Here is a 19,959-nt window from a genome sequence, read left to right as displayed (position 1 = left end):
GACTTACGATTACATGCGATCGCACGGAAAGATGGAAATAATAACTTAGATGTCAGTTTGGCAACTTTTAGATATATGTTTGTTGATTTTATTACTTCGTATAATATATTCAAAGATTTGCTTGAAACGTCTTTATTTTGCTGTTTGACATGTTCGATGAGGACCCGTTGTCGAATTGCGGGAAATATAGTGTCTAGTGAATATATTTATAATCTATAGATAAACAATGATAAAATCAAATGGAATGCGTATTTTAGACATTGTGAAATGCGACAGATTTAATAAATGAATGATATAACAAGTAGGTTAATAAAGTTATAAACTATTTTGACGTGACTTGGTCGGTCAACCCTGAGGTGTGTGAGTCGTGGCTTCTTGACTGGACAACAGTGTTGAAAGAGTTAAACTGGTCACCACTGCGCCTTGCGTTGACAATCTTTGATGGTATTAGAGAAGGATCCAAGTGAGAAATATCAGAGTGACTTCCCTTTGCTTTACGCTCGACGAGGAAATGAAATCTTTTTTTGTTTGAACTTTTTGACGAAAAGATCGGCGGACATAAAAAAAAGGGTAATTTCATTTATTTATTTTTAACATTTGGACTTTGAAAGAGCGGCGCATCCGTAAACCAAGAAACAAAAAAAGTGTCGCCTTACGTTTAATACAAAACTGACGGTCTTAGGTATAAACAACCCTCTTCGACCATAACGCATTGTTTGTCACAGTCGTTACAGAATGACTATTGTAGTTCTTCTCGCTTCTTGCCTTGATTGACAGGTCCTATGAACATTGTTTTGTTCCTACTCCACGTTGATTGGCTACTGACCTTGTAGGCGTGTCAAGTTGTGTGCATAAATTAAACAATCCTGATTCATGTCGCGCCACAGTATGTATTCCTACACATGGAATGTTTATTAATCTCGTCATTTTTGTCTGCTTCGATATATTCAACTGTTCTTGTTGAACTATTGTAGACAAAACATGTCTTCGTTGTCGAATTTAATTATATGCACTGACTGTGTATTTCGTTCGGTTCACACATTGGTTTTAAGATTCATACCTCAATGAAACATACTTAGTCAATCCTCAAGTACAGCATTGAATCTGTTTATGTTATCTTGTTCTGGTAGATCCCCATTTCCATTAACTATCAGATTGAGATCAGTTGATGTATTTGCGAGTATAAGTTGGTGTATTTGCGAGTACAAGTTGGTGTATTTGCGAGTATAAGTTGGTATTTGCGAGTATAAGTTGGTGTATTTGCGAGTATAAGTTGGTGTATTTGCGAGTATAAGTTGGTGTATTTGCGAGTATAAGTTGATGTATTTGCGAGTATAAGTTGATGTATTTGCGAGTATAAGTTGATGTATTTGCGAGTACAAGTTGATGTATTTGCGAGTATAAGTTGGTGTATTTACGAGTATAAGTTGATGCATTTGCGAGTATGAGTTCGTGTATTTGCGAGTATAAGTTGATGTATGTGCGAGTATAAGTTGGTGTATTTACGAGTATAAGTTGATGCATTTGCGAGTATGAGTTGGTGTATTTGCGAGTATAAGTTGATGTATTTGCGAGTATAAGTTGGTGTATTTACGAGTATAAGTTGATGCATTTGCGAGTATGAGTTGGTGTATTTGCGCGTATAAGTTGGTGTATTTGCGAGTATAAGTTGGTATTTGCGAGTATAAGTTGGTGTATTTGCGAGTATAAGTTGGTGTATTTGCGAGTATAAGTTGGTGTATTTGCGAGTATAAGTTGATGTATTTGCGAGTATAAGTTGATGTATTTGCGAGTATAAGTTGATGTATTTGCGAGTACAAGTTGATGTATTTGCGAGTATAAGTTGGTGTATTTACGAGTATAAGTTGATGCATTCGCGAGTATGAGTTGGTGTATTTGCGAGTATAAGTTGATGTATGTGCGAGTATAAGTTGGTGTATTTACGAGTATAAGTTGATGCATTTGCGAGTATGAGTTGGTGTATTTGCGAGTATAAGTTGATGTATTTGCGAGTATAAGTTGGTGTATTTACGAGTATAAGTTGATGCATTTGCGAGTATGAGTTGGTGTATTTGCGCGTATAAGTTGATGTATTTGCGAGTATAAGTTAGTGTATTTACGAGTATAAGTTGATGCATTTGCGAGTATGAGTTGGTGTATTTGCGAGTATAAGTTGATGTATTTGCGAGTATAAGTTGGTGTATTTACGAGTATAAGTTGATGTATTTGCGAGTATGAGTTGGTGTATTTGCGAGTATAAGTTGATGTATTTGCGAGTATAAGTTGGTGTATTTACGAGTATAAGTTGATGTATTTGCGAGTATAAGTTGATGCATTTGCGAGTATAAGTTGGTGTATTTGCGAGTATAAGTTGATGCATTTGCGAGTATGAGTCGGTGTATTTGCGAGTATAAGTTGATGTATTTGCGAGTATAAGTTGGTGTATTTACGAGTATAAGTTGATGCATTTGTGAGTATAAGTTGGTGTATTTGCGAGTATAAGTTGATGCATTTGCGAGTATAAGTTGGTGTATTTACGAGAATAAGTTGATGCATTTGTGAGTATGAGTTGGTGTATTTGCGAGTATAAGTTGGTGTATTTGCGAGTATAAGTTGGTGTATTTACGAGTATAAGTTGATGCATTTGCGAGTATAAGTTGATGCATTTGCGAGTATGAGTTGGTGTATTTGCGAGTATAAGTTGACGTATTTGCGAGTATAAGTTGATGCATTTGCGAGTATAAGTTGGTGTATTTGCGAGTATAAGTTGATGCATTTGCGAGTATGAGTTTGTGTATTTGCGAGTATAAGTTGATGTATTTGCGAGTATAAGTTGGTGTATTTACGAGTATAAGTTGATGCATTTGCGAGTATGAGTTGGTGTATTTGCGAGTATAAGTTGATGTATTTGCGAGTATAAGTTGGTGTATTTACGAGTATAAGTTGATGCATTTGCGAGTATGAGTTGGTGTATTTGCGAGTATAAGTTGATGTATTAGCGAGTATAAGTTGGTGTATTTACGAGTATAAGTTGATGCATTTGCGAGTATAAGTTGATGCATTTGCGAGTATGAGTTGGTGTATTTGCGAGTATAAGTTGATGTATTTGCTAGTATAAGTTGGTGTATTTGCGAGTATAAGTTGATGCATTTGCGAGTATAAGTTGATGCATTTGCGAGTATAAGTTGATGTATTTGCGAGTATAAGTTGGTGTATTTGCTAGTATAAGTTGGTGTATTTGCTAGTATAAGTTGGTGTATTTGCGAGTATAAGTTGGTATATTTACGAGTATAGGTTGGTGTATTTGCGAGTATAAATTGGTGTATTTGCGAGTATAAGTTGGTGTATTTACGAGTATAAGTTGATGCATTTGCGAGTATAAGTTGGTGTATTTGCGAGTATAAGCTGATGCATTTCCGAGTATGAGTTGGTGTATTTGCGAGTATAAGTTGATGTATTTGCGAGTATAAGTTGGTGTATTTACGAGTATAAGTTGATGCATTTGCGAGTATGAGTTGGTGTATTTGCGAGTATAAGTTGATGTATTTGCGAGTATAAGTTAGTGTATTTACGAGTATAAGTTGATGCATTTGCGAGTATAAGTTGGTGTATTTGCGAGTATAAGTTGGTGTATTTACGAGTATAAGTTGATGCATTTGCGAGTATGAGTTGGTGTATTTGCGAGTATAAGTTGGTGTATTTGCGTGTATAAGTTGGTGTATTTACGAGTATAAGTTGATGCATTTGCGAGTATAAGTTGATGCATTTGCGAGTATGAGTTGGTGTATTTGCGAGTATAAGTTGATGTATTTGCGAGTATAAGTTGGTGTATTTGCGAGTATAAGTTGATGCATTTGCGAGTATAAGTTGATGCATTTGCGAGTATAAGTTGATGTATTTGCGAGTATAAGTTGGTGTATTTGCTAGTATAAGTTGGTGTATTTGCTAGTATAAGTTGGTGTATCTGCGAGTATAAGTTGGTATATTTACGAGTATAGGTTGGTGTATTTGCGAGTATAAATTGGTGTATTTGCGAGTATAAGTTGGTGTATTTGCGAGTATAAGTTGATATATTTGCGAGAATAAGTTGGTGTATTTGCGAGTATAAGTTGATGTATTTGCGAGTATAAGTTGGTGTATTTGCGAGTATAAGTTGGTGTATTTTCGAGTATAAGTTGGTGTATTTGCGAGTATAAGTTGAGGTATTTGCGAGTATAAGCTGGTGTATTTGCGACTATACTAATTATATTTCTTCATTTAAAAAGCCACAATCAAAGACAACATTATACGCATTTTCACATTTACTACCACGGAGACATTCTGCTGTGTCTTTAATTCGTAGCCCACATCAATCCTAATTAAACTGACCAACGGTAAACATTATGGCTTGGCTTAGTATGTACAATATTATGTTTTTTGTGTCCAAAAGAGAAGTATGGTTGGGCCTTGGGAAGATTTTTCTGATTTATAAGTGTTTTAAATGTTGTGTTGAATTACAAGTTCTTTCAGTAAAAGGTACATCATTCCAAAGCTTGATGGCAGATGGTGAAAAAGACTCAAGTGAAGGTTTTAGTCTCGTGAGGGGAATTGGGACATTTTCAGAATTTCTAAGGGTGTGTGTATTGCGCATGTTTTAAGCTCCTGAATTTTGTAATGTATGTGTATTAATGTATTAAGTAAGAACAGGGTATGTTGTGAAAAAAATTATATTCTACCATGACATTGATGAATGCTTGATTCTGATTGGTTAAAAAGAGGTTTTCTTTTTTTACGGAAACCCCTTTCAAATATATTAAGCCTTTTCACACAAAAAACGTGCGTATGAATACATAGATAGCCTACATATCGATTCACAGAAAATGGCTGCCGATCGATCACCCCCATATGAACTGTAAAAAATATCAATATTTCCTCTAATACACGCTGGGTCTCTAATACCAGCCAGGTTTCTAATACACGCCGAGTCAAGGGTTCTCGCGAAATTAATAGACGGCGTATAGTGTCAAATAGAGGAAATACGGTAGTTTGATATCGGATGTTTGGGGCGTTCTAGGCCGCAACCCTGACTGCTGCGATGATGACATTAAAAGATTTAACGAAGGCATATCTTTTGCACACAAATGAAATGTTTATGAAACTGTTAGAGAAATGTTCTATGGTGACAAGAATCGGAACAATTTAAGCTATTTCCTCATTGAAACAATGAAAGTAAAATATAACATTATAAAAATTGTTTGAAAAAACATCACACCAGCAGGGATAGTTAGTCAACATGTTAATGTTGAACAGCATCACACTGTGCATCAGTACTGGGTTGTCTTCTGGTTTCCTGCAATTCTTTAACAGCACTGTTACTGTTAACAATTTCTTTGGCAGCCATAACTGAGAGTGCAGTGCAGATACAGTGACAACCGGGACACGTTAGGACGGTTCTCAATTCAGGGTGGGGAGGTATAATTCAAAGATTCACACATTCAAAATAAGTGAAAGAGTGATATCTAATAAATTTTGTTGAGAAAATAATAATTGTTCATTCTGAAACCTACGAACAGATAATTTTATTATTATTGAAACAACCGACAATGAAAGACACATTTAACATAATAAAATGTGTTTGAAGACATTTTATTCATGACAACATTATGTTTACAAACCTTTTTCTGATCGATATCCATTGCCATCTCCGTCAACCACCACCGTTAGAATTTGGCAGGAGGGGATTTGAAAGTGCATCGGAAAACACTCCCCTTCGAAAGTCCACGAATGTCCCAATTGAAGTGACAGCTTATCAAACTTGAAGAAATTCATTTCAGAACACGCACAATTATGAAAACCATACACGACCTACTATTTCTGGACCAGAAATGTCTAAGTTCCGTCACTATTTGGCTTTGGATCCGTGAAATCTTGAAATTGACAGGTCACACCATGCAGATTCCTCGTTTCAGAATATCCGGCTGCAGCCTAAACAGCGGCTGTTCAGTCATACTCATGAGTGAGTGAGTGAGTTAAAGTTTAACGTCACATCGGCAATAATTCAGCCATATCGTGACGAAACAAAATTTGATATGAACAATATATATTAAACTGTATCAAATTCTGCCGACAAAGAGCAGTATAATGACTAGAACATCACAGACTTTCGTAAAACTAGTTTGTGAATAAGTAAAAATAGATAACTAACTAATATAATCATTTAACAACACATTATAAAAACAGGCTATAGATCGCCACCAACTGAAGGTTGATCACCGCGCTGGGGACCCTGGGGTCTTTTAGTACTTATGCTACCTGTATGGACCCCAGTCGGATTTACATCATCCCTTCAGTTGTTGGCGATGGCTGACAAATTTAACCAAACATTAAAATAACACATATACTACTATTAAAAACGTGGAAGAAATAAATATACTTTGAAAGACGTGGTCTTACTCAGTCATACTCAGTTCCATTAGTAATCATATGGATGTACCTGCAGGCTCGATCAATCCCAGTAAATCTACAGGTAAATGTTGATCCACATCATAAATTGGGGTTGTCATCTTGCTTCTTTTAACTAGATCTAGTTAATGTAAACACATGATTGTCAGCCATTGACAGCTGTGAGGTGTGAGTAACCGTGATGTAGGTCAAGTTCTGCCACATCCAAGTTCGGGGTGGAGAGGCATTTACTTTGATGTTATTATTGTTTACTGGGGGTAATTGCTATCTACCTAATAACTCTTAGACATGTTGAATGTATATTAGAATGTTAATTCATAAAGTTTGCTGTAGAAATATATTCGTTTAGCATTTTAAAACCTTTTTCTATTAACCGTCACCCCTACAATAGAAATGATGGCATGTTTGATTTCCAAGAAATGACCTCTCGCACAAAGTTCCGAGAAACGACGGCCAGTCAACAGTGTTCAACAGTGTGCAACAGTTTGATAGAAATTAAAACATCTCTCTCTTTGGATTAAGTTAGGAGTTATATTTGTCAACTTCTTTTGAAAAACTAGATCTATGTGTTTTGAACACTTATTATGAACTACTCACGACTATGGTGTTTTTTAATCTTCAACTTTTGTAATAATTGCTACATATATAACTACCTGTGACCACTTTTCAGAATATTCTAAGATTGCGGATTGTGTTATCACGCGTTGCAAAAGAGCGTCGTTTTCAAAGCGTTGTTACCGTCATGGTAGAATGGAGATAAACCTACTGTGTTTTGAAATTTGATGTAGTCCCACTGTAGAATAGATACCTCTTTATTATAATTTGGAACCTCACGCTAAAGCGCTCGATTCAAAATTATAATATCGAGGTATCTATTCTACAGTGGGGCCACATCAAGTTTCAAAACACAGTAGGTCTATCTCCGCCGTCATATAGCTAGAATATTGCTGAGTGCGGCGTTAAACAACAAACCAACAACCAACCTAATTAAAGACAAGAGTTTTCGTTTTCTTTTAAGTTGTTGTAAAGCTTCCCAACCAGTTTTGAAATATAGTGAGGCTCGGCATGCATGTGTATTTTGGTAGCCCAGTAATTAATGCTTCTAGCTGCTTCCAACTGAAGTCTTTCTAGTCAATCACTCTGATCTATTGTACACCCTAAAACTCACATGCGTATACAAATTGGGGCCAAATCAAAATCTTATAGATTGTATTGAGAGTGTCTCGGTTTACTATAAAGTAAAGTATATCACTTGTGAGGTTGTTGTAACAATCGTGTCTGCATGACAAGACCACTTGCTTGGTGATTCGAACGTAACGCCTACATGTCAACTGTATTAGTTGCTCTCACATCAAACTATAGTTTTATCATAATGTATATCTTCTTTTAGTGAGAATAAAAACAAACTTTAGTTCCTGTTCAGATTATTTTGGAATCATTGCATTACATCTTGTAGACATAAAATGATGTGTCTTCAGGCATCATCATCATCATCATCATCATCATCATCATCGTCGTTGACGTGGCCGTCATCATCATCATAAAAAACATCATAGTCTGACAATTTTATGTTAATAATGATTATTGTAAATCGTGTTGTACCACATGAATGAAGGGGACGTGGCAGGATGGATATTTAATAACTGGGGGCTTATTCATTTGTCTAGCAGTTGTACTGTTGACCATAAGACACAGTAAGTCGAGCGCCAAACTCTGCCGTGCTCCTGACAAGACACGTCACAGTGACGTCATATATATAGCGCGCACCTTACCGGCCGTAGTGTCGCCAGTCAAGGCCTTTCATGGCTGGTAGTGAGATGTGTCGCTTGTGTTAGGACGTAATTGTTGGGTAAGTGTTTTTACCACCGTATTTTGTACTTTTAGAATCTTTAGGAACATAGATAGGGTTGTAAACAAAACATGATTGATGGACTACGATATGAATATTGTAGGTATCAGGCAGCAGGTGCTTGCTTCACACTGAACGGTGACTGATCTATTTCCACAAGCCAAACTCTTCATCAGTTTGAACTGACACCGGGGCTACACACACGTAAAGATTTCCACAAGCCACACACAACCCATTAGTTTGAACTGACACCGGGGCTACACACACGTAAAGATGTCCACAAGCCACACACAACCCATTAGTTTTCAGGCATGTTTAATCTAGATCTAGTAATAATTGTTTTCGAAATTTTCATTCAACTGATTGTTTTACAACTAAGACCTAATGTTTTGTTGATTCTGTTATCGTGAATCAAAGAGTTATTGAAATGCATCTTTAGATACTGACACAGATGTATTTGTACATGTCGCTACACACGGAGGTTTGTGTTATTCAGAGAAGAAAATACATTCACAAGTTTATGTCTGCACACACACGTTTACGGATAATCTGTCCCGACACATGTAATATTAAATTCAGTTGTAAGTAGGCCTAGAGCGCTCCATGTTTACTAGATTCACCATTCAATCGGCCAATGTCGTCTATTCAAGAAAGCCCACACAGTAGGGCCTAACGTTCTATTTTATCTTCGTATAGGAAATATAACAGTTACTGTATTATTGTACCAGAAGTAGACAGGTTTGGCAAGGAGAGCAGGCACTGCTGGTCATGTTAGCCTGTCTATCCAGATTATATTCGTATCTCGATCACTCTGTCCAAGTGTTGACATCGTTATCTGCCTAGATGTATGTTTCCTCGCACAAGACAAGACAGTAATCAATGGAATTCATGGTTTGAGAAACTGTTGACACTAAACCAGACCAGCCGTGGCCATTTCCTTCTGTTTGGAATTTCTCACTTCATTAAACTTTACCCATACATTCAGTCATGTATAGTAGGCGACATTTAGAAGCTTTGATGTAAGGCCTAGATTATTTGTATATGCATGTGTTACAACGAACATGACGCACGGCCACTATGGTAGGCCTTGTAGCCTAGGCGTGTATGAATTCCGTAAAAATACAAGTAACGATATTTGACTGAAGAGGAAATAACACCTTGTAGGCCTAAATGTATAGTATATCTTGTCTAGATATTATATCCAGTGATGTTTTGAGATTTTCATTTTCCAAACTTGAATTCTTGAATGTCCCTGTCGAGGTTTACACTTTAACAACTCAATGAAGAAAACACTGACCCATATATATGATGAAAGCATTGTCGACCAGGTCTGAATATCAACTAACATGGCAATAAATCATGACAATTCTATATAAACAATTGTGATTAATATCGAAATCAAATGCGTAAGTAAATCGTATTATAGTGAGACTTCACATAAAACATACTAGATGTGGCCCCGAGCAATATCACGGCATGTTATTATAGAATGCTTCCATGTTGATGTCCACATTCCATTGTACAAACATTGCTTTGATATTCCGGTAACATGCGTGTGTGCCATTCTCGCATTTATTAATACATTAATGTGACAAGGGCGTTAACTCCAGACGACCGAGCAGTAATAGATTTTACAAGGATATTGCAATTTCAGTTAGTATTAATTTCCAATTAAGATCCTAAAATGTTTTTTATCTCTACTTAATTATTCGTACTTGGGGAAAGGTGTGATCTAGTTTGACTGAACTTTATATTGAAAAACAACAATTAAACTTACCCTAACTGATTATTATAACCTTCCGTTGTCAGCAGATATAATTATAAGATTGCTGCAGTGGGATATAGCTTACTTGAAAGGCTATTGTAAACATCACTCCAAGATCTATGGGTGCAAAGAAACGCCAGGTAAATTAATCAACATATTACTGTTAACATGTTTAAGTGGATGTTTGTTTGGGTTTTTCAGCCCCTGGCACAGATACAGGGAGGGAGCCAGGGAGCCAAGACACACCCCAGGGATCAGACCAGCCCAGTGGAGGTACCGAACAACATGCATCTGTCTTGTTACAGAACATATATATACTTATTTATATGATGTAATGTTAGACCACAGGGATCACACCAGCCCGGTGGAGGTAGCTACAACATGCATGTATCTTGTAACAGAACATAGATACACTTATTTATATGATGTAATGTTAGACTACAGGGATCAGACCAGCCCGGTGGAGGTAACGCACAACATGCATGTGTCTTGTTACAAAACAAAGATCTACTTATTTATATGATGTAATGTTAGACTACAGGGATCAGACCAGCCCGGTGGAGGTAACGCACAACATGCATGTGTCTTGTTACAGAACAAAGATCTACTTATTTATATGATGTAATGTTAGACCCCAGGGATCAGACCAGCCCGGTGGAGGTAGCTACAACATGCATGTATCTTGTAACACAACATAGATACACTTATTTATATGATGTAATGTTAGACTACAGGGATCAGACCAGCCCAGTGGAGGTACCGCATAACATGCATGTGTCTTGTAACAAATCATATCATGTAATTGTGGGTGAAATTGTTTGATACAAATGGCATGGGGACATTTTCCTGATTTTACCCACTTTTGACAGGACTTACTTCTGAATACATAAGTGTCACTGATTCTGCGACATCAGCAGTGTAGCAGCCTTGGAACACACAGAAAGAATAGGATATCTCATGACCACCGAATAACATCACAGACAATAATAACACTCATTACTCCAACATATGTTTATGCTTCTAGTAATAGAGGTGGTGCTTCCATCACTACATGTACTTGTTTTTGTTTCCATGTCAAGTCAGGTTCGTCTCTGACGATGACCACACAGTGCTGTAGTATCTACATGACATATTCTGTGAGATAAAGATGTCGGACATGTGTTCAGAGTTTACTTTGTGTTACAGTGACACCGACTCCCGCACGTAGAGACCCCGGGGCAGACCGCGACCTCCTTCTAGCCAGCAGGGAGGGGGACATGGCGGCCGTGAAGCGGATCCTGGCAGCAGGTCGTGCTGACGTCAACAGTAGAGACGAGGTCAGGTGGACACCGGTGATGTGGGCAGCATGCAGGGGACACAGAGACGTGATGGAGCTCCTGGTGAGTGAAGGGGCCGATGTGTCACTGGTGGACGAGGACGGTGACAACACCCTTCACTACGCCTGTATGAGAGGAGATGTGGAGACGGTGAAGTGTGTGCTGTCTCTGCACGTGGTGGACATCAACAGTAGAGGATGGAAGAGCAGGACACCGGTGATGGCGGTAGCAAGGTGGGGACACAGAGACGTGGTGGAGATCCTGGTGAGTGAAGGGGCTGATGTGTCTCTGGTGGACGAGTACGGTTACAACATCCTTCACTGGGCCTGTATGGGAGGAGATGTGGAGACGGTGAAGTTTGTGCTGTCTCTGAACGTGGTGGACATCGACGCCAGGAACCTCGCCGGTCTGACAGCGGCCGACATGGCGAGACTCGGGGGACATCAGGAAGTTGTGAAACTTTTGTAGCCGCCATGATGTCACGTGATGTAAATAGGAGAAAATGTTGGATCGTGGCGGTCACATGAAGTGAGTGTCGTGTTTGTGTGGACGGTGAAGGAGGACATGTTGTTACACACAGTGACGTGGTGTGCCGTTCACGTCGTCGTGCTTTATATTTCAGGATTAGGTGAGAATGTTTGTTGTGTTTGATGATTAATAAAACTTGCTGAAAACATTTTCAGACATTTTGTCATTTGTTGTGATTGGAACTTCGCATGATCAGGTAAGAAAATTGTTAACAGAGTGTAAATATATATGCTGTGTGATTAGTATGTAAACTCCTCATCTCGTGATATTAATCTGTGTTAATTGTGAGTAAATGATTTGTAATCAATCATGATACAAACACCACAAACTGTTTGTTTACATCTCGCTGCACTCTGTGACCTCAGACTGAGCCGAGGTTCGCCCAGCTGACGTGGCGCCAAATGTACGACAGTGACGTCACACTGCTGATGACGTCACCACCTTGCGGCACTGCTTTTGCCTCACCTCGCCCGTTTCTAATATCTCACTCCGGCGCAGTGGTGACTCAGCATAACACTATGCTGGTCGCGTGGAACTATGGATAGGAGAGTGTTCTAATATGTGTTAGAATGGGCGAATATGAACTGAATATGTTTAACTAGCACGTTTTTTGTAGTGATTATTATTTTATAATATCAACATTTGTTGAGTCTTCTACTAAAAGACGAATTGTCACGATGGAAGATAGCGGGAAAAACGTCATGAAAAACAGTATATTGCCATGGTATTTTCTACGTCAGAAAACAGCGAGGCATTCTGTCAGACTGGGCTAACATATTGCATCGATGAAATAATGCAAACTCATTTTATTTATCAGGCTTTGTGTTATTTTCCCACCACAATTCCGATTCAAATCTCAACAAATACTACCGTGGACTACAATGTAATAAAATTGGAGATACGCCTAAATGTGCAGCACACAGACTTCTTTGACAGGCCTTTACCACTGCTCTATACAGTTAGTAGACATCCGTGCCTTTACAAATAGATTAAGAAGAAATGACGTTCAAAATAATAAAACAACTTATTTTAATCATGTTACTTTTTATATGAAAATTAAAGTTGCATCTGAATATCTAAATTTATATTCTGACATGACTTTTTAGAAATATGCCCAATGAAAATCTACATGCATCTAACAAGCAATCAGTTACTCAGCGGCAATTATTAGACATACTTTGAAATAAGATATTTACCCATGTTATTCTGCCCCTTGTAACATGTGTCCCACCATTAAGTGATTTGAGTCATCACAGGGGTTCATTCATTTATCCATCATTTCTTACAGAATTCTGATCCTCATCAGGGTTAGAAACTAACAGTTTTTGTCCACTAGTCCTTATAATGAGAACATATAGCAAAACCATAAAAATGGGCCAATTTCTACTTGTCCTTAGGATACCTTTACTATTGGGCAGTTTGGTAAGGACTATAGGACTAGTGCCAATTTCTGACCCTGCTCATGCTCTTAAAATAGTAGTAAAAAATTACAGGGATTTGTCCCAAAAAACATCCAATCATACTGACTACCCATCAAAAGGTGTATGATACATAAATTGATGGAAATCATAGTTTTATCTTATTTGGGAATCATAGTTTTATTTTAGTAACTTTATAGATCTATTTATTTATATGTTGACAAATTATTTCCAATACAAACCCACACACTAACCTGCTGCAGCTATGTATCCCGAGTTTCATTCAACAGTACTTCAAGACACTTGTAGTATAAAGTCCATATATTAGATATTATTATCATATAGCAAATATGAATTTAGAAAGTTTATCATAAAATCTTCTGATGGTGACATAAATGCAAATTGAACCCCACAATCACCCCATGTAGATAAATGGATTTATTAACATTATTTGTTTTTGCATATAACAGATTATACTTGCATATGTTACAGTCAGTGTATACTATAAGGCAATATATATATTGACTGATTCACTCAGGCAAGGTATATTTTTTCTCATACTTTAATTCATTATACATATTGCCTGAAAAATAGGAATGGATTTTAGACGGACTGACTGAAATAAATTAGTAATGTGTAATCTAATACTAGTACTAATGCACAGGTATGCCAAGATATCAAATAAAATAATAACAGATATCTGTTTGTGTGAAGAGAGAAAAAGACTAACATTAATAATTATTTTTGTGGGAATGTGAAACATCAGATTAGAATAAGGAAACATTAAAAGCAGGGCCTAGTGAAATTAAGAATGAGCTTTATCTGACAATCATCTGATTATTGTCATTGCAAACTGGATGTAGACACTGCAATGTTAATACAATCAATATTCTAGAGAATGAAAAGTAGTATGAATATATTGTTTTAATTTATCAAAATTGTAGTTGGTATAAGTACTCTTGATTATGTATTTTAACCAATATAAACCGATAGGGTCCTCTGTGTCTGAAAGAAATATAATTTTCTACTTCGTAAAATTTTAAAAAGGCCAAAATGATATATGTCTTTCATTTATCATATTGAAATATAATCATACTAGTATTATGCAACAAACAGCCACCATTCCTCCATAAAATCCTTTTATTCAACACGCACCAATATCCATTTCTTATATTTTGAACATTGTATTATGATATCTAGTTGATGACATAATTTTACAGTGCCTGTTTCTCTTACAATTTCTTGAAAACATTTCTCACAGCTCTCAGTTATATATCTGATAAATACTTACATGTGTTGCTGTCAATATTCAAAAAATGAGGCTACTAGCAACTTTACGTTGCAAAAGACCTTCACATTTTGCATACCGCATCGCCTAACCGCTGTACATGCTGAAAATGTATGCATATGATGTAGCCTGCTCGGCGATACTACAACATAGATATAGGAACGTATATAAAAATCTAATTCATTTTTAAAAGTGTGATATTCAAACATCAAGGGCAACACTTTCAGTACCATTTGCAAAACGTCAACAAAGCGACATGGAATGAACGATCAGCTCATCTTACCGCCTCGCTTCGACCGGCTATCTAGCGGTTAACTATACAATGTAACCAGTCGTTGTCATCCCTGGTGTATCATTGAGTCACGGAACATCTATTTCCGGACATGACAATAGATAGATTATTCTTAAGCGAAAAGATATACTGTCTACACACCGGCGTCACCGTTGCCGACAGAGGTGGAGGCTATGCTGGTTAACTGTCTACAGGCGTCACAGTAACATGTACTGCTCGTATCGCACATACCACATGCGCCGTCAGTTTTAGGTAGGACCGCCCGGGCCAGCGCCACTAGCGGGTTAGTGAAGGGAAGATAAACAGAAAAAGATCGCCCATTATTACCTAGCTAAATGACACATAGAAAATCGGTGGTCGGCCAAAACATAAATTGTCTCATTCCTTCAGACCGATTTCGTTGTCATGCGATGGTGTCATTTGTAGAAAATCACACAGATAACTTGTGTATTAAAACACTGCCTTACAGGGGTAATAATTATGTTCCTAGTTCTTTCCCTTGATCACAGTTAATAAATTGCGATTTGTATCAGGATCACTTGATACATGCTGAGGGACACTGTTTTGGAAACTGCTTAAAACTTCTAGTCTCATGCACAACTATTTCAAAATCGTAGCCACTTCTTCATTTTAATAATAGAGACATCCATAAATTATTTCTCCCATAACATTACGTTTTATAACAAAATTCAAACTAATTGGGGATATATTTTTGATGAACGGATTGTCATAGTATATACCTTTCAAAATATAACTGATGCCGATATATTTGAATAATAAATATGTGCCAGAATGTATCATAATTATACTCTCCAGGCACACTGCCAACTGACATCAAGGCGAGTGGTCTGTTAGTTAATGCTGGTACTTACAGTCCTTCAAGCCATTCCGCCGATAAGGAATATTACTTACATTAATGACAAACATTGCAAAGTGCGCTTTTCAAGAAATATATATTTTCTTCAGTGATAAACATCCTGATTGAGTTTTGATCATGTTGTTACAATCTGGGTAAGAATCGCCAGAACGGTTATATTTAACAGTGGTCACTAGCGCATGAAATACCACCTCTGCAAGGTTTATTGTCTTCAGCTTGTATTGGTAGTGCACGTGCGCTTCATACGCTGCAAAATATAGCCTATATATAGTCACCTGACCAGTGTCTGCAGGTAAACTGTGAGTAAACTGAGAGCCGTAAGAGCCAGCACATTTCAAAAATCTGTTGGCCCAGTGGGAAAACTGTAGGCCCATTCAGAAAACTGTAGGCCCGTGGAACACATGTAGGCCCAGTGGAACACATGTAGGCCCAGTGGAACACATGTAGGCCCAGTGGAACACATGTAGGCCCAGTGGAACACATGTAGGCTCAGTGGAACACATGTAGGCCCAGTGGAACACGTGTAGGCCCAGTGGAACACCTGTAGGCCCCATGGAACACGTGTAGGCCCAGTGGAACACATATAGGCCCCATGGAACACATGTAGGCCCAGTGGAACACCTGTAGGCTCAGTGGATCACATGTAGGCCAAGTGGAACACATGTAGGCCCAGTGGAACACATGTAGGCCCAGTGGAACACATGTAGGCCCAGTGGAACACATGTAGGCCCCGTGGAACACATGTAGGCCCAGTGGAACACATGTAGGCCCCGTGGAACAAATGTAGGCCCAGTGGAACACCTGTAGGCCCAGTGGAACACCTGTAGGCCCAGTGGAACACCTGTAGGCCCAGTGGAACACATGTAGGCCCAGTGGGAAAGCTGATGGCCCAGTGGAACACATGTAGGCCCCGTTTGAACACATGTAGGCCCAGTGGAACGCCTGTAGGCCCAGTGGAACGCCTGTAGGCCCAGTGGAACGCCTGTAGGCCCCGTGGAACACATGTAGGCCCAGTGGAACACCTGTAGGCCCAGTGGAACGCCTGTAGGCCCAGTGGAACACCTGTAGGCCCAGTGGAAAACTGTTGGCGCAAACATTTTAGCTGAAGCAGGGACACATACTCTTGCAATGTTATTTCCAAAACACAGCCAGTCAACCAGAAACTTTAACTGCTATCCAACCGAGATCCCAGAGACTTGGTGTTGATAGATGAAGCCTACATTTATCAAGGAAATTATAACCTTTTATAACATCTTTGCGACTACATGTCATACACCATTTGAAATGTCTAATTCCACTGTTAATGAATATGAAAGTTATATTTATCACATTTCTTAAATAATGTTAAAATACAATAGATTAAATGAACTGCAGGCCGTAAGGGTCTGGTGAAACTTCAAACTATCAGCCCGAGAGCAAATCTGTTGGCCTCGGACCTACGGGCCGATGTCAATTTCGAACACTGCACTGACTGCCGAAGCTCACCAGGATTGTGAAGGTCTTTTGCACTTATAGACTTCAACCTCAAATCAAATATAAAAATAATTTAGGTGTTCGATTTTTTTTATGTGGACACAGGATATATATTCAAAATAAAATTTAATCAAATAAAAACTCAAGAAACGAAAAATAATATGTTATTAATTATATAAAATCCACACATACTGCATGTACATTTGCTGACAATGCTCTCTGTGCTGCCTGACATGTCGGTTTTGCAGGGATTTCTAATGGTCCTGGAAAGGGTTTTGTGGTTTATATACTGAACCGCAAGAGAAACGTCACCATGGATAGATATATGAGAAACCTTATTTGTCCAAACACTGTAAACATACTTTAAGACACATTAAAAAGGTGAAACTTGGCAAAACTGATCATCAAGGTTGAAATTATAGTGCCAAATGTTCTTAGAGTGAAACACAGCAGTAGTCTCTGAGAAAATGGCATCACAAGTCAGTATCTCGTGTGTCCGCCATGAGCACTGATGACTGCCGTGCAGCGTCGATACATGGAATGGATGAGGCGATTGATGAAGGCTATAGGCACTTGAGCCCACACTCTGAGGAACGCCTGACGCAGTTCAGCTGCAGTTGTCGACCTTGGTCGGACGTCATTCGGCCGTCTTTGAATCTCGTCCAACAGGTGCTCAATGAGATTTAAATCGGGACAGAGGGCAGGCCACTGCATGGTTCTGGTGCCATTCTGCTGGGGGAAATCTCTTGTTGCTCTCGCAGTGTGGGCACGGGCGTTATGCTGAAACTCATGGTTGCGACGACGTGCCAAATGAGGTATGGCGTGTGGTCTCAAGACTTGATCAATGTACCGAGCTGCTGTGACACCATTGCCTCTCCCTGGACCGATGTTCTGGAAGACCTCAGGGCCGACCCTCTGTGCAAGACCAATTCCACCCCACACCATGATGCTCGGACCACCCCACGGGTCTCTCTCAACAACACAAGCATCCGAATAACTTTCCCCACGGCGTCTCTTTGCCATCTGCTGTCGAGTTACAGTAACGGCTCTCGTCTGAAAAGAGGGCTCTTCTCCACTGCTGGTGGCGCCAATGCTGGTGCTGCGTCGCCCACTGAAGACGGTCCCGGCGATGACGTGGTGTCACAATGGGTCCTCGTTGTGGCCTGTGACAGTGGAGGTGTCTGTTCGTCAATCGTCGAAACGATCTTGAAGATGCTGTCGCAAAATCTGACGATCGTGACGTCGGGTGGTGAGCCTTGGTCTTCCACTATGTGGTCGGTCATCTGTACTGTTGGTGGTCTGGTACCGTTGCTGGTGCCTGTATATGGTCCTTACATGGACTTGAAATACATTGGCTACTTGGCGGGCGGTTTGTCCAGCTGGCAATTGTCCAAGGGCTTGGTGGATTTTTTGTCAGTCTTGGCATGTGGTATCAATTCAATAACGAATGAATGTTATCCGATCTGGGTGGATTTTTATAGGGCAAGAAATGGGGGCACGCATGTGCATTTCACTTTGCACGGAACTCACGTGCATCGGGTTGCCATGGCCAGTGACGTGATGCGTTTGGGCGATCGGTTTTATTGTCATCTGTTTGGGGGTTTTTCATCAAATTTCATTTTTCCGGACAAGGTAGTGTTAATTTTAGAAACTTTGACAAAAATTACCCAGATATTTAAATGCCCACTTTTCATGCAATGTTACTTGGGTTGACGTTCCTTTTGAAGTTCAGTATATTACAGTGAAAAGTCTGAAATAGACAATTTCGTTCCGCTCAAAGGATCCTTGTTTTTATATACACAATCAAAAAGATGAAACCCAAAACGGAAATAATGTATCGTCAAACCATTTTCTTTGGCTTTAACATTACTTAGAGAGTGGACATTTAAATGGGGGAGGTGGTGGGTGGTGTCGCGATTTCTGGTTACATGATTGTGTGTGGAAGTGGGAGGTGGGCGGTGTCGCGATTTCTGTTAACCACAATGAGCTAACACCAAATAATACGCGTTTAATTTTATCATGGTAGAATGGAGATGAATCCTAACTAAAAGGAAAATGATTTTGTTGATGGCTTTTCGCGGGTCTGTATGAAGAGTACACAATGCAACGTGTTCTCAAACAGTGTATTACTAAAATTAATGTGATAGATCTAGTTGCTGTATTTCCACTCTAGATAGCGTGGTGTACACATATACATTCTACTCCGTGTGTGCATCGATGACACCAGTATTGATACGTGTCTCTAAAATGTTTACGTGCTGTTCCTGTTTTACACATACCTCTCTGATTATGAACATGACACATGTTTGTTTTTTTTGGTTTAGTTTGTTGTTTAACGACGCACTCAGCAATATTCCAGGTATATGACGGCGGTCTGTAAATAATCGAGTCTGAACCAGATAACCCAGTGATTAATACCATGAACATCGGTCCAAGCAATTTGGATCGATGACATGTATCAATCAAGTCGGCGAATCTGACCACCCGATATCGTTAGTCCACCTCTTACGTCAAGCATAGTCGCCTTTCACGGCAAGCATGGGTTGCTGAAGACCCATTCTATCCCGGTTCTTCACGGGCCGACTCAGGCGCAACAATATTGAAATTATGTAGTAAGTATGTGCACAGGAGAGTAATGAAAATGTACGCCCTATATATAATATACAGAGCCACCCCTCAAATGTGCACTTCATTCCTTTATATGTATACAAA

At 39.0% G+C, this 19,959-nt stretch overlaps 2 protein-coding genes across 3 annotated transcripts in view; both read left to right on the top strand.

Moving 5' to 3' along the window:
• Positions 1-19,959, top strand: part of LOC139447275 (ankyrin repeat domain-containing protein 2-like) — a 405,959-nt gene that overhangs the window by 17,723 nt on the left and 368,277 nt on the right. The window lies entirely within an intron of this gene.
• LOC139447282 (inversin-B-like) lies at positions 11,390-12,033 on the top strand. Its single transcript, XM_071228577.1, has one exon. It carries the CDS (start codon positions 11,390-11,392, stop codon positions 11,837-11,839), a length of 450 nt encoding a protein of 149 aa, XP_071084678.1. The 3' UTR covers positions 11,840-12,033.

The sequence above is a fragment of the Haliotis cracherodii genome, unplaced genomic scaffold (genome assembly GCF_022045235.1).
Source record: "Haliotis cracherodii isolate W230 unplaced genomic scaffold, xgHalCrac1.p SCAF_7, whole genome shotgun sequence".
In the NCBI taxonomy this organism is placed as follows: domain Eukaryota; kingdom Metazoa; phylum Mollusca; class Gastropoda; order Lepetellida; family Haliotidae; genus Haliotis; species Haliotis cracherodii.
Note: the sequence above shows the minus strand (reverse complement) of the source record. Positions and strands in the feature narration are given on the sequence as shown.

Coding starts and splice junctions, on each gene's coding strand:
- LOC139447282 (XM_071228577.1), top strand. CDS start 11,390: ATGTGGGCAGCATGCAGGGGACACAGAGACGTGATGGAGCTCCTGGTG.